General features: G+C 41.6%; 1 protein-coding gene across 1 annotated transcript; it reads left to right on the top strand.

Moving 5' to 3' along the window:
• The first annotated feature begins 2,094 nt into the window (after nucleotides 1–2,094).
• On the top strand, nucleotides 2,095–7,405 carry LOC135169651 (large proline-rich protein BAG6). The gene is made up of 7 exons (XM_064134822.1): nucleotides 2,095–2,337; nucleotides 2,435–2,566; nucleotides 3,046–3,163; nucleotides 3,402–3,829; nucleotides 4,221–5,901; nucleotides 6,243–6,373; nucleotides 6,486–7,405. Exons 2-7 carry the CDS (start codon nucleotides 2,504–2,506, stop codon nucleotides 7,251–7,253), a joined length of 3,189 nt encoding a protein of 1,062 aa, XP_063990892.1. The 5' UTR covers nucleotides 2,095–2,337; nucleotides 2,435–2,503; the 3' UTR covers nucleotides 7,254–7,405.
• The last annotated feature ends 7,028 nt before the right edge of the window (nucleotides 7,406–14,433 follow it).

The following is a 14,433-nucleotide window of genomic DNA, read 5'->3' as shown; positions in this document are numbered from 1 at the left end:
TACGTCTTATCAATGAAAATACGACTGCTGTCTCCATTACTCTATCGCTCGTGATTTAGTGGAGTGGTGAGAATTTTTCCTCCGATGACTTTTCCTCTATCCTCATCACTCCCATTGCTCGTACACATTTGTGAGGGGAATTTCCGTGAATGAAACTATTCATTTTTTTCAGTTTCATTCAATTCAACCCACCAAAATAGAGCACAACAAAGCAGATATTCATTTGCTACAAAAAATTATAATTTTTTTAAAAAGGCAAATATTACCCCCCGAACCATAAACTCCATAAAACCACAAAATTTCCATTTAAATCCTCTTAAACAATCCCCAAAGCATCGAACACACCACCAAAACATCGAACCTCTTGTTTACAAAAATGTTAATTCCGCAAAAGACGAAGAACAAGTCCCCGGCGTTATCCTCGTTTAAATGTGAATGAGTAAAGATTAAGAGGAAAAAAAAATCAAAGAGAAAGACATTAAAATAAGAGTCTCGCGTGTTTGGTTATAAAACAAATGCGAGAATGCAGCCTGGCGCCAACGTTCACCAGGGGCTGTTGGGCGCCTCACGGACGATCGCGCATAACGAAACACGAACTGGGAGTTGAAGCCTCATGAACGCCTACCGTTCGTCCGTAACATCGAAAAACTGTGCATTCAAACAAGAAGATATTTAACAAAAATATTTAATAAAAGTCCGTATAACTGAGAGGCTATAAAAATTTGCAATATTCCACTTGGCTCCTACGGGAATATGGAAACAAGATTGGGAAGCAATAATTAAAATCTGATTTCGAACAATCAACTTAATTATTTGAGGTCTTTCCTCTTCGAGAGCAGTCGAGGAACTTCTTCTTCTTCTTCTAATTTTTCTGGTACTTCAGGTCTTGCGGCCGTTAGTCGAGGAACTGACTGAGAAGATATTTGGGACCTAGGGCGACGTGCCCTGGGATTCTTTTATATGAATGTATATAAAATAAATTATACAGATTTATTTACATAAAACCAAAGCACGTTTTATTAATTTTTAATGCATTTCCATGTGTTCATTGATTTTTCCTCATATCGTAAATTAGTTTGCAATCGAGGGCTATTGTTTTTTAAATTTATTGTAATACTTCCCACCATGAAACCTTTTACTACACGTTTTACTACATTTTTCTCTCAGTGTACATAACAAGCAACTGGGTATACCGGAACCGTTGGCGGACATGCAGGAGCCGGACAGTCGGGCTATGTGAGAAAAACAAGGCATATACGACCCCAACCCAAGTACTCCACTGGACGGACAAGGGAACGAGAGCTAAATCGAGACAGCTACATCATTATGAGCCGGTACCCCTCGCCCTCCCCCCCGGGGAGAGTCTTTTCCCTCTATTCGTTTCCTTTTCACGTATTTTCTTCCTCTTTTTTATTTTTACTTTTATATATTTTTTTTTCAGCTTCTGGCGCCTGATGGACCCGACTCCTTGATGGCCCACAACGTAACCCCTCTCTGCCTTACGAGTTTTTATCTCCTGTGTGTATATATCACGTTATCTGTCTTTTCCGTACATTCCCGGTGGCATTCTTTTTAGGCTTTTTTTTTGGGTTTTTCTTATCATTTCGCTCGACGGGAGTGAGTCATTACGGCGTGTGCGGAAATCAGGCCCAAGTATTTTACCCCATTCGAGGATTTGGAATTCAACCGGGAATTTCTGGAGGTCGAGGAAGTGGTTGAGGAAATTTATTTGACTTTTTTGTTGGGTGAAATTTGTGGGAGTAGTTATGGTTGTTTAAGTTGAAAATCTGGTGTTATAAATTCCTGGGCAACAAGATGACAATTTTCTCGAATTCCAATGTTCATTGATTTTTGCAATTTGAAAAAACAAGTGAATTTCAGTTTATTTTTTCTCTCACAATATGGCGAAATAAGTCAAGTAATTGGAATAAATTCACGAGTTCATTTAATCAGTTTTCAATGAAAATTGGAGTTTGGAGTTTAATTTTTTGAACGGGTCGGCAAGGAAGGGTGTCATCCAGCAGTTACCAATGGAACTGAGCCTCGAATGGCCGCACAGTGGCGCTAGCGTGCTGGGGGGTCTTCTCCAATATAACAGTTGGCAGTATGGCATTTTGGTTTTTTCTAGAAAGATAATGAATTCTGGGTAGAATAACGTGTACGACGCATCATAATACCTTCCACGAGAATAAAGTGTACTTAGGGCCGATAATTAAAGGGAGTGACGATGATAGTATCGAGTGAATGATTATACCGCATTGGAAAAAAGTGAAAACCGTTTGTCCCTTGATATTCAGGAGTGAACACTAGCGTTGGAATTGTCATCGGTTGGACACGGTAAGAGGACATGCAATATTGTGTGGCAATATTGCCACACTCCCATATCACCTGGGTATTCCTGAATTTATTAATTGATTGAATCACGAATTCTCAGGTAAGTGAAGTAGAGAAAATCTTCAGGGAAATCGTTGCAGCTGATTTTTATCTCCACCCAAGCCCCAAGATGATCGATCTTACGGTGAAGACCTTGGATTCCCAGAATCATACCTTCTCATTGAACGACGATGTAAGTTATCAAATGTTCCACGACTATCAAACTAGAGAAATATCGTCCATGTCCCCGTGACTGCCACATACCCAGTCTCTTCCATTCCCAGCAATTTTTTTCAAAAACTTCGGGTATTTTGGGTGCAGAACATTTTTTTCCATTTTGGAATCGATGTTTCGAGTCTCCATTGAGAAAAAGAAACTTCTGGACGTTTCACGATAATTTTACTACGTTAATTTTGCTGGTATTGACTTGAAATTGGATATTTAACTGCTAGAGAACAATTAATATTCTAGGGAATATATCATTTAAAATCCAAATAATTAAATTTTCTCAGTTTATCACTGATTTTTGGAAATCAAAACCACTGCGTCATTCTTATGATTCATAACCTAACGTTTTCCCGAATGTTCCTATTAAATTACCAAATACTCAATTTGATGATTCGATAGATCAGTAATTATAACTTTTCCAACGCAACCTTCCATTTTTTTTAGATCACAGTCAGACAATTCAAAGAACATATAGCAGAGACTGTCAGTATTCCAGCTGACCTTCAGAGATTGATTTATTGTGGTCGTGTGCTGCAAGATGAAAAAAATCTCAACGAATACGGTAATTAGACTTTTAACTTTGGATATTTCCTTCGAAATTAGATGGCGCGACATATTGATGAGAATTTAATGACATGGAGTTAAGAGAAATGAGCTGGCTAGCTCCATAGTAACTATAAGTCCATAGAAAAAAATCAGGAGATATTTTGTTGGGAGAATCCAGTTGAGTTACGAAAACGATTCGTCAGCCATTTTATAATCACAAAACTTATTTGTATCAACCTGTACTTGTGTTCAAGACGTGAATGGCAAGGTGATCCATCTGGTCCAGCGTGCCCCCCCATCCCTGAACCAGAGGTCCAACAACGCCGGTCAAAATAACTCTCACAGCCAGAGTACCTCGGGTGCCACCTGGGATTCAGCTCCCAGGCTTCACTACCGTCAAACCCAGTTCCATGGAAATCCCCTGTACGTGGGATCACTATCACTTCCAGCTGACATTCTCGATCTTCAGGACGAGGAATTGCCGATTTTGCGTGGGGTTGTAGCCAGCAGCCACTTGGGACTGATTAGTCGTATGCTGGATCAGGCCAATCGAGTTATCGACCGCTTGGAGAACGCTAGTGACACCTCTGACGAAGCTACCACACCTCAAACATCTGCTCCACGTGACGGAGCAACTGCCGAATCCACCCCGACCCCAGCGGAGGAGCCACAGGAGCCATCGGTAAATATTATTAGAATGGAATTAACTATTGAGTTATTTAAACAAATGTCTTTGATGTTTTCAATAATTCTCACGGTATGGACTTCAATTTGGGAGTCAATGTGCAGTTTTGCGTTGAATATTCCCCATAAATATAAATGAGAAATTACAAAACGAAATTAGTCATCTTTGTCTACATATTATTGAAGTCAATTGATCGAGAATTGCCTTACGAGTGCCCTCTCAAAGATAGTAATAATCCTCTTAAGCCTCTCTCTAATCAACACATAAATTCCTCATTTTTAATTCTAACATTAAAACTACGATTGCTCCTACGCATTCAACTCGGAATTACCATTTCTCAATAAACAAGAGAAAGATTTCAATGACTCCTGAAATATCTAATCTACAGATTCAGATTGAGGACGAGCCTGAACAAGCGACGAGTGCCGACGACATTTTAAACGACGCTCTCGTCCCCCCTCAGCTCGCCGGTCTCCTGGAAAAACTCTTCGCAACTCAGGATCGCCTGAGGCCGTACATAAGAGATAGAATGATGTCATCAAACTCCTCATCAGCTGAGGAGAACCAGCGTCTAATAGACGGTGTCTTCGAGTGTTTTCACTTCCTCTCTCATGCTGAGCATGCCCTTAGCAACTTCAACATCGACATGTCAGAGGCGCACCCCCGACCCCTCCGCTGTCGTCCCAGGAACATCAGACCCCCAGCAATAGTCCAAGCTGGAATGCCAATCCAAGTCGAGGCTCACATAAGTCTCCACGGCCAAACCGATAACAATAACACCGATAACGATACACCCCCAACCCAGCCCCCTCAACCATCAACCACCACCACTGAGGCAACAGGTTCATCAACGCAGACATCCCAGCCACGGGCTAATCCAGAACGTTCAGGACAATCAACGTCTCCATTTGCTCCACTCTTCAATTTTCCCAACAACGTCGAAGTCGTCATGGAAATGGCCCCACAATCTCAACGAATCTGGAGCTTCTCGTCTGAATCACGACCTCGATCCACCAACAACAATAATAATAACAACACAAATAACAATAACAACACTTCCAGTCCAGGTGGTCCGACCGCTGGATTTCCCTGGGGAACACCAGCTCCTGAAGTTATTAGACATCTCATGCAAGCAGTTGCTGGTTACGTAGCACAAACTGGAGTTTCAGGGCCATCCCCATCAACAACAACAACATCATCAACTTCTGCATCATCAACACCATCAGCTGGTTGTCCTCGTAATCGTTCCAGAACAGGTACTGGTGAATCGGCAAGCTCACAGCCACGAGGTAATACAGACACGCATCCAACCACTTCAACTCAGACAAGAACAACGTCCAGGACTCATGTTCTTCAGCATGCACAAGCACTTGGTGTTGGTATTGATGTTGCTGATAACTTTGAATTCGATCCATTTTTGCCCTGCACATCTCAGCACGTACGTCGTCAACCTGCTCAAACCAGCACAGCTGCATCAACACAGACTGGTGGAGCCAGTGGTACTGGAGATGCTGCTGGGCAAACTCCAGCTGCTGGATCAGTCGGTGAAGTCCGTGGTCCCAGATTTGCCACGATTACTGGACGGCAATTCGTGAATACCACCCCTATTCGTATATCATTAGCAGAGACCATTACCAATTTGAGATACGCACGTCGTCCTGTATCTTTTCACACTGCTTTAGCCAATAGGGATGTTGTCTTGGATGCGCAGTTACCTCAGGGCAGGGAGAGTGAACGACCTACTCATATTAGTGTGTACAGAGTACTTTCAAAATTATCAGTTGGCGATTGGTACAGAATTATTGAGGGAAATTACACTTCACTGACTCTTCAAGTTCAGAAGGAATTGCGTGATGCGCTTCAAGAGGGCAATCCATCGGTTCCTGAGGCGGATTTGCCTAATCGAATTACTGAGAGGGTTATTCGGGAGCTGAAGCCCCATCTGCATGTTTTTGACTCGCTTGATGCCAGGGATGAACAGGGAGCTGATATCGGTGTGAGGGAGACGATCGAGAACATTCTGAACGTTCACATTGGGGAAATCGTGAGATGTATATTCACTAATTACGGTAAATATCATTTATTTAAATTGAGACCGAAATTTCTCTAAGGGCATTAGATTTAAAGACATCTTGAAAACTGCGCTGAAGGTTGAGTTGATTAATTGCCTTCGATCATATATTTTCGAACCTCTATGGTCTCGCTACATGTTACTTGAATGTACGAGAATGTTTAAAGCAGTGAGAATATAGTCGTTTGAAGGGGAAAATGTATGCAAATAACCCAGACACATTTCTCATTCTTCTGAAGATATTGCCAACAGGCAAAAAATGATGTATCATTTACATATCTACTGTAACCCATTCAATATTATGTCATGAGAAATCAAAACTACTCTTTCTCGCTTCAGATCTAGATGCAGTATTCGCTAGCGCTATCGTCGGACGCATAAAAAAAATGGCCAATACCCTGATTGGAGTCGGCCGTCTGGTATCGAGGAGGCGTCAATTGGGAGTTGAGCTATGCATGCAAATGTTTGCAGTATGTTATATTTTTAAAATTCCCAAATAAATAAATATGAATAGTCACTCAGTACAATAGATATCCATGAACAACAAATGAATAAACTATGTAAAATAAATTATAATTCCAGATTCATATGGGTCGTGACACACCTCGAATCTTTCGTGACTGGATTTTGGAGACAGTAGTGAGCTGGCTTCGTGAGTATTCACGAGCAGTGCAGCCTCTCCCAGCGGAAGAACTGAAAAAATTTTTCGGTTACAAGAATTTGCCCGCAATGAACTCTACACCATCTCCATCGGAGCCAGCAGCAAGCCAGGCAACTTCAACAATGTCATCAGCCCCAGCAGCATCCCAATCCCCCCCTCAATCAGTACCCGAGCCAATGGAGACTGATTTAGGTCCAGATCCACTGATGCTGGATGACAATGAGGAAGTATCAACGACATTCCCAGGCCATGACAATCTTATGCCTGATTGGGTACCAATAATAGCTCGTGATGGAGCTAGACAGAGGAGGCAACTCCAGCTTGGACTATCTGGTGGTAGTGTTACCTCACTAAGTGATGCGTACTTGGCAACAATGCCCAGTAAACGAAGAAAATTGGTGGAGCAACAGAAGCCAACGCTATTAGCAAGTCCGACGTCTAATAGTTCAGTAATACCAGCCTCTATGGAACGTTTGATAAGAGACAGTGTTGGACGAGCTGGAGTAGAGGAAATTGATGGTGCAGCTGCTGCTGTTGCATCTGATTCAACTGCCAGACGTGCATTTGGTGAGGCTATCAGGGAATGCCTTCATCCAAACAGATATCAAAGCCCTGATTTTCCAGATCCTCTCAGATTTCCAAATGCTACGAAATTCTTCAGCGATAAAGATAGACGTGATAAACAATAGGACATTCGCATATTTAATATTCTTGTAATGAAAAACTTTATTATATCAAAATCGATAATTTAATAACTATTCTTTCTGTCATACTTATTGTATTTTGATCATGTTCAATATCTTACGCACTAAGGCGTATTAATTAAATTACTGTAACGGTGCTTGATGGAGGGTTTTTATTGTCCAGTTCGTAGGAGAGACTGGGGCAAAATGGAACGTCAACGATTGTTAATAGATTGAGTTTGATGGGCTGGAATCCGACGATTTTTTTAAACAGATTCCAAAATATTCACTATTGAAGACCTACCATTTTGCCTCGATCCTTTAATTAATAATTCCTCCCTTTCTGTCTAACTTGTTCTTCGTATTTCAATTGATTCTGCAATCGATGTCACAGTTAGTGACAGCCAATCGATTATATAATGGTTTTCAAGTGAGTGACACGAAATTTATTCACGAAGAGAAATGAGGCATTTCAAGTCTCCTTCAAAATTAAATGGACAATTATATACAATCGATTTCTGTCCATAATTATTTCAACTCCTTAAATATAAGGCGGATTTCGCAATTTCAGGACATTCATCAATATTCAGCAGAAGGTAGGAAAAATCAGGGTAGAAAGGCATTCAGATTTTCCCCCCGTTCTCTCAACGAAAAAAAAGAGCAATTGAGGGTGGGAGCGAGTAATTTGTGGGAGCTGAACGCGGTCAGGTTGAGGGCGAACAAATGAGAAAGGGGAGAAAAAATGAAAATAATATTTCCATTACCAGAGTTAAGTCTAATAGGGCATAGCTCATAGCCACCTGCAATTTTCTTCCACTCCCTTACTCTTCCCTTCTGCTAATCTTCATCCCTATTATTCCATTCGCTTTCTTTTTACTCCGGTTCTTTCATCGGTTCGAAATGTACTGTGAATTTGTTGTTAATGTGGTGTACTCGCTCCGGTTATGCCGGATTCAGTTCAATCAACAGTACCGAAACGCCGAAAGGATAAACAATTTCATTGATTTCAATACAGGGTAAAAATTTTGGCAAACGTACTGCCAATAAAATCCGATTTTCGATGTTGGTGGGCATCATGCCAAAACAAATAATTCGTCAACCAGCAATTATTATTATAGGAGCGGTGAAAATTGGCGTCGAATTGGCGAGACATACCACTTCGTTCATGTCTGTGATAAATGCAACATATATACCAACTCGTAAAATCATCGATGTGTGTACAGATATCAGTGTCCCCGATATTCCCCATGTAGCTTAGCACACGTTTATATTTGACGGGAAGTTACGTGTGGTGGTCTATTAGCGGAACCGTTTGTCAACTTGGCTGAAAGTTGGGTACACATATATAACTTATGGTTAACAGAATAGAGGCAGGCCAACTGTTGTGAAAAAAGGCTTGTTTCATAGTGTCAAGTGAATTCTGGGAAGATTCACACAGACAGGAGCTTGCACGGATGATAGAATGATAATTGGCACCTTGACGTCGTGTTAACTCATTCACAGATATGTGAAATGTACTTTCATGAAAGAAACTGTTCACTCGGACTATTTTTTTCACTGACATTCATTCACGCATACGCCAGGAATTCACATTAAATGACAATTAATTAAAATTCTTCACTGTCGAATGGGAAAACGGAATTAAATATTTTCGACGTTCATTTAGCCGGTGGCGAGGGACATTAAAAAATATTGATTAGAAAATTTTTTCACTGCGATGAGATGGTTTCTAAATTGACAATTGACTTCGGTTGCTTAATGATTTCGGCGGGCTAATGATAATGGAGGGCGAAGCAAATGGGAATATGTCTCGTGCACTGGGTTTATTGAATAATTAAAAACAAACGAAATATTTCAATTACCGGAAACTCCTCCATTTTTCATCAGTTTATTAAATAAAAAATTTCACGCAAAATGGAAAAAACATCGCAGGTGTTTCAGTACCAGAGAAAAATGCGGTTCTTTTGCATGAATCGGCTGCAATGTTTAACACCAATTACTTCATTAAACTTTTCTCTAACATTATGAAAATTGACTGAAGAACAACTGTTTTTATTTCTGCAAACAGTAAAAAATTAATGCCTTGCAGACTGTAAAATTCCTGTACGAGCTAAAACTTCCCAGTTGTCCCCGATTTTATTCCATAAAAAAACCTTCCTTCATTCTATAATATCCTACCGAGAGAAATTTCTAAGATAAAATCTGACCCAAACGAGGCCCAAAGTGTTGGCCACAAAAAAAAATCCGTTCCTGATACTGAAAATGTTATTTAAAATGTGAATTTTTCCGCAGCTTCAGCGACAAAAATTCCTGAAATCTCCATCAAACTGTAATCATCTCAGGGATTAACATTTTTTCCCCAATCACACCACAATTTTTCTAAAAAATTACTCTCCCTGTACACACCCCTAACCCTCCCTCCCTCTCCCCCCCTTCGAATGCCAGATTTCATTGAAAAACGAGAGCGTTTACAATCTTGTCCGCGGTTGTATTAATTAGTTGTGAAGATCCCGAGGTTGGGGTTAATACGTCCAAAGCATCGTGAATGTTCGTTGATGCTCGGTATACCGGTTTGTTGGCTTGAAGTTCGTGTCACGGAAACGTTCGATCTATGCAATTTTTTTTTTCCCTTCCCACCGCCCCCGTCCGACTCAACATATTTTTTTTTTCCTCCTCTTCTTTGCCGCGCTACTACCCCGAAGACCGAGGACTTTGGTTCGTATACACTCTCTGGGACTGGAAAGGCATCGACGGTATATCCGTATATAAAGTATAATAAAGGTCGGGACTTCCCCGGGTCCACGCGGACTCGACATGCGGACGTCAGCGGTGGATATCTGCGTTGTTGATTGGTCGGCGTAAAAGTTACCAGAAATATCATTGGTATTTTTTCACTCACGAAACGCCTCTTTATTCCACCTGGGCGTGGGGTAAATTTTTCTGTACTCTTGTTGGTGGATGACAATCATTCATCGCTCCCATAGGTTCACCGGTACCTCGTTTGTACGGAAGGGGCTGGCGGGGGGATGAAGTGAAAATACCCGAGTCCGTGCGGACTTTGTGGCCGAGGTTAAGATGCCTCGGCAATCAAGTAGAACCTTCGGGCAAGCAGGGGCGGTTATGGGTGGTTACGAAGCCGTTGAGGGGGCAAGTGGGACAAGGGGGTGAGAGAGTACAAAACGAGTGCAGGAAGAAAGAAAGGAGAGAAGGCGGCCATATTTAGAGAAGGAAATCAGTGAGGAGCGTTTCGAGACGCTGGCTTCACTTCTCTATATAAATTCCTCTTTTTTTTTTCTCTCTCCCCCTCCCCCTTTCGTACCTTTTTTTTTTTCATCTCCAGGATTCCTCTTGCGTATCCCGCTGATTTCAAGGGATACGGGGAGAGGATAGCGAGTCTATCTCGCTTATTACGTGGCTCACGGAATCGATTGTATGTGACCGCAAGGGTCTCAAAGAGAATTAGTCACTTCTGTATGGGACGGAAGAGGGTGAGGGGTTGGGAGGGGTGGGATTTTACTGTGTTTTCCCGCCGCAATTATTTCCAACTCGTCTCGTTCACTTGGATCTTTCGAATATTTTCCAGTTTTCCAGCGCACTCGAGGGGGTGACAGAGGGGGAGGGAGGGAGGGTGAGGTTTGGGGGGGGGTCAAAGGCATTGATGCAGTCAGACCGGAAATTTTATCGGCTAAAAATGTTGAGGACTATTGGAGAACTCTCGGATTTTTTTTTATTTCAGTCTGAAAGGGCCACGTTTTTCTGAAAATTCTCCACTTTTTTTCCCCCGGATGATGTTACACCGAATATTAAATTCGTATACGATTGGGTTGGTCGGGGTGCTCTTGGCGATGATGAAGCTGCGTATGGGAACGTCTATTGGGAATCAAACCTGTTGTGATAAAGCCCTCTTGTGCTTTTGTGTGGGTGAAGCGCTGGGTTCGTGGGGGTTATAATTTTCTTTTGTGGTAGGGTGAGATGATGGGGAGGAGTTGGAATTCTGGGGATATTTGATTAGTCATTTTTGAGAGGGTGACTTTGAATAATGGGAGGGGAGATTTTATAAGGGATTGGAAATCAGAGGGAATTATAAATTTCTTGATTAGGGGAAAACAGGAATTCCGGAAATTGGGGAGGATTATTTATCGCGATGATGACAGTTTCGAAAATTTGACAGAATATTTTTGGGATTTTTTAGTGGAGCTTCCCACCAACATTTAAGTTAACAACAATGTGGTAAAAATGCTCAACTCGTGCACCGGAAATCTCAGAAAATTCTTGCCATGTGTCAACGTCCATTTCCACTCCCCGGAATTCCTCACCTCTCCATCATTACATTCTATAAATATTAATGCACAAAATCTGGGTAATTCGTGTAGCCAAGTTGTCGTCCATTAAATGGTAAATAGTGCGGGTAAAATAATAGAAATATCTGTGCAGCTGGTGAGGAGCGAAGTGACGAAGGAAAAAAAGAAAAATGTAATCGAACACTCGGTACGTGTTCAGACTACTGTTAGCTGACGTGTGGCATACATTTCCAATGCTGTGCGTCACGAGAGAGCCTCGGGGAAGCTTTTCAAGTATGCTTTTTGCCGTCGTCGCGCGCAAACGGTAGCTCTTACAGTGAAGTGCGGGAGGGATCGGAGGGTGGAGGGATGAGAGCGGGAAAAAAGGAATTCATAGGTGGAAGAGAGGAAGGGCAGGAGAGCCCCCCTCTGGGGGGGACAAGCCTGATGAGAGAGCTTTTTCTGCATTTGTGCTTGCGGTGGTATGTAACATGGTTTCGTCAGCGCCCGGGAAGAAAGCCGTCAAAATATCTCAGCCCCACGATTTCAGAATATTTTTTTTTCTTTCTGTGAAGAGAGAAAAAGGAGGAGGGGATGAATCGATGCTGCACCCCAGCCGCAATGTGCAGCACAAAATAATGGATTTGGCTTCAATAATATGTATGTATATATACTTCTATATACATGTACTTTATTAAAAAAAATCTATTCATTTCAACGAAAATTTTTCAATTACGTGGAATGAATAATTCAGCCACTGGGGAATAACTCATTTAAAATAACGAGATGAGAACGGTGATTTGTTCAATGAGAGGCACTGGGCTCCGGTGAACAATGCGGGTGATGTTGTACATGTTCGTCAAGCCTATTGGAAGACCTGGGTAACAATGAACAAATTTTTCCCACCGAGTGAAACCATTGTACTCGCGAACATGGAAATCACCGATTTTTTTTCACCGGGGGATAATTAATTCCGATGTCAGGAGTTTGGGGGTGCGGTGGGGCGAGAAGTTTTGACCGAAAATTAGCCGAAGTTGGGCGAAAACTGGGCGAACGTATTGAGTATTGAGAAACGTAAAAAAATTATTATTCGGGGAATATTTTATTTATATATTTCATTTTTAACTTTACTGCACCGTCTGAGGGTGGGGTAAAGATCAAACTTATGTGTGAATTTTTGCAAAAATTGTTGCTATTGCTAATTTTCAGTTCAGCCGATTTTACGGAGCAATGTGATTGGCCGACTGCAATTGCAGTCGGACTGGGTGGGGGTACGTGGATGTTCTCTCCATTAAAATCGTCGAATTTCGTAATACACGCGGAAAAGAAATATGCGATTAATGGGCCGTGCCAATTGGCAGTTGGGTACTTATCAAGTATGATGCAATTAACGAATGAGAGCGTGTAACAATATTCTTCACAATTACGTACAAATATTCATCGTGTATGATGTTCTGGCCACTTCCATTTTTACCTCGTACCATCCCTCGAATGTCATTGTCTCATTAAAATTTGCATTACGTGCTGGACGAGTATAGTTACTGCTCGTTGGTTGCACATTCATTGCTATATGTATCTCATTTCCATCGCGGTGAGATTTTCGCGTGGCTTATTGCAACATGTGCTGATGTGTTATATCTGATAAATCGAGTGCTCATACACACCTTCTCGGCTCGATACACTCGATAATTATGCGCTGATTTTTTAGTTTATCGCATTCCGTTTTCGGGGAGATCGAGTGTCCGGGGTAAGATGAAGAGCGTCGGAAATTTATCGAGAGGGTGTTAGAGGGTGGAGATAAATATTCCATCGGTTCCAGGGGGAACTGCATAATTTACCCCAAAAATTGAAATGCTCCTGTCGCTCCTTCGAATTGATCGAGTCGTAAATAAAAAATAATTTAGACCAATCGATTACTATCGGGGAAATGAGCTACTCAAGTGTCATGTCCTTGAAAATAAAAAAAAATTAATTCTCCTCTGCAATTCGATTTCGAAAGTGATATCTTCCATCAAATCATAATTCACGTTGGTTTTTTTCCCCCGAGTTTTTCCACCGCGGAATGTAGTGGTAAAGACCCACGATTTTATCTCACTCATGAGAAAAAAAATATTGATGAGAGTTGTTGAGCAAGTGTTGGTAATTGGAAAGTTTTGATCATCATGGTAATTCTAAGCGCGACACTAATTATTTCCGCTGTACCGGTTCTTGATCGCCTCATCGACGATACGGCCAAGCGGGACGAAGAAGGAGGGAGTGAATGTAATAAGATGGTAATAAGACAGACACTTGATAGTCACATTCAAGTAAGTGTTCTTATTTCTCATTATCTTTTTTTTTTCCCATGTCAGACAACACCTAAATTCAGAGGAGGAGGGGAAAAAAAATCTTGGGGAGATAATCAAGGGGCTCCATGTACACAAGCCTGGATTCCGAACAGCTGACGTCAGCCATCACTCGGGACGTCTCTTCGTGAGTTTATCAGCGGAGATAATCCCACTCGGAGCGTCACCGGAGATATTCCCATTGAGTTGGATTTACAACTCCAGTCTTGTCATAAATTCTTATCGAAATTTTGTCGTGATAAGTATCTGTCTTCGTGTAGCTTCCTCGTTCTATTGTGTTGAATAGAAAAAATATATTTTCTCATCATCAAACGGTTCAATCGCTCATAGACAGAGTGATTCGATCCCCCACAATTTTCAATCCGATTGATCAATGGAGACACAACACAGTCTCCCATGACCTAATCAACTGCGCAATGTGAACTTAAAAAACGAGTCAATTTCCGGGGCTCCTCACACCACATAAATAATATACAATTATTTACTTATTAATAAACAAAAAAAATCCCCCACCGTCAACAACCTCCATAAAACCTCGTGCATGCCCCAAGCGATCTCTCC

Source organism: Diachasmimorpha longicaudata, chromosome 15 (assembly GCF_034640455.1).
Source record: "Diachasmimorpha longicaudata isolate KC_UGA_2023 chromosome 15, iyDiaLong2, whole genome shotgun sequence".
Classification (NCBI taxonomy): Eukaryota; Metazoa; Arthropoda; class Insecta; order Hymenoptera; family Braconidae; genus Diachasmimorpha; species Diachasmimorpha longicaudata.
The sequence above is the reverse complement of the archived record's forward strand: the minus strand, read 5'-3'. Positions and strand labels throughout refer to the sequence as shown.

What these genes read in the sequence shown, in the direction of transcription:
- LOC135169651 (XM_064134822.1), top strand. Translation starts at nt 2,504, where the DNA reads ATGATCGATCTTACGGTGAAGACCTTGGATTCCCAGAATCATACCTTC. An exon ending in AAAAAATCTCAACGAATACG is followed by an intron (nt 3,164 to 3,401) that starts GTAATTAGACTT and finishes CTTGTGTTCAAG; the next exon opens with ACGTGAATGGCAAGGTGATC. An exon ending in TATGCATGCAAATGTTTGCA is followed by an intron (nt 6,374 to 6,485) that starts GTATGTTATATT and finishes TTATAATTCCAG; the next exon opens with ATTCATATGGGTCGTGACAC.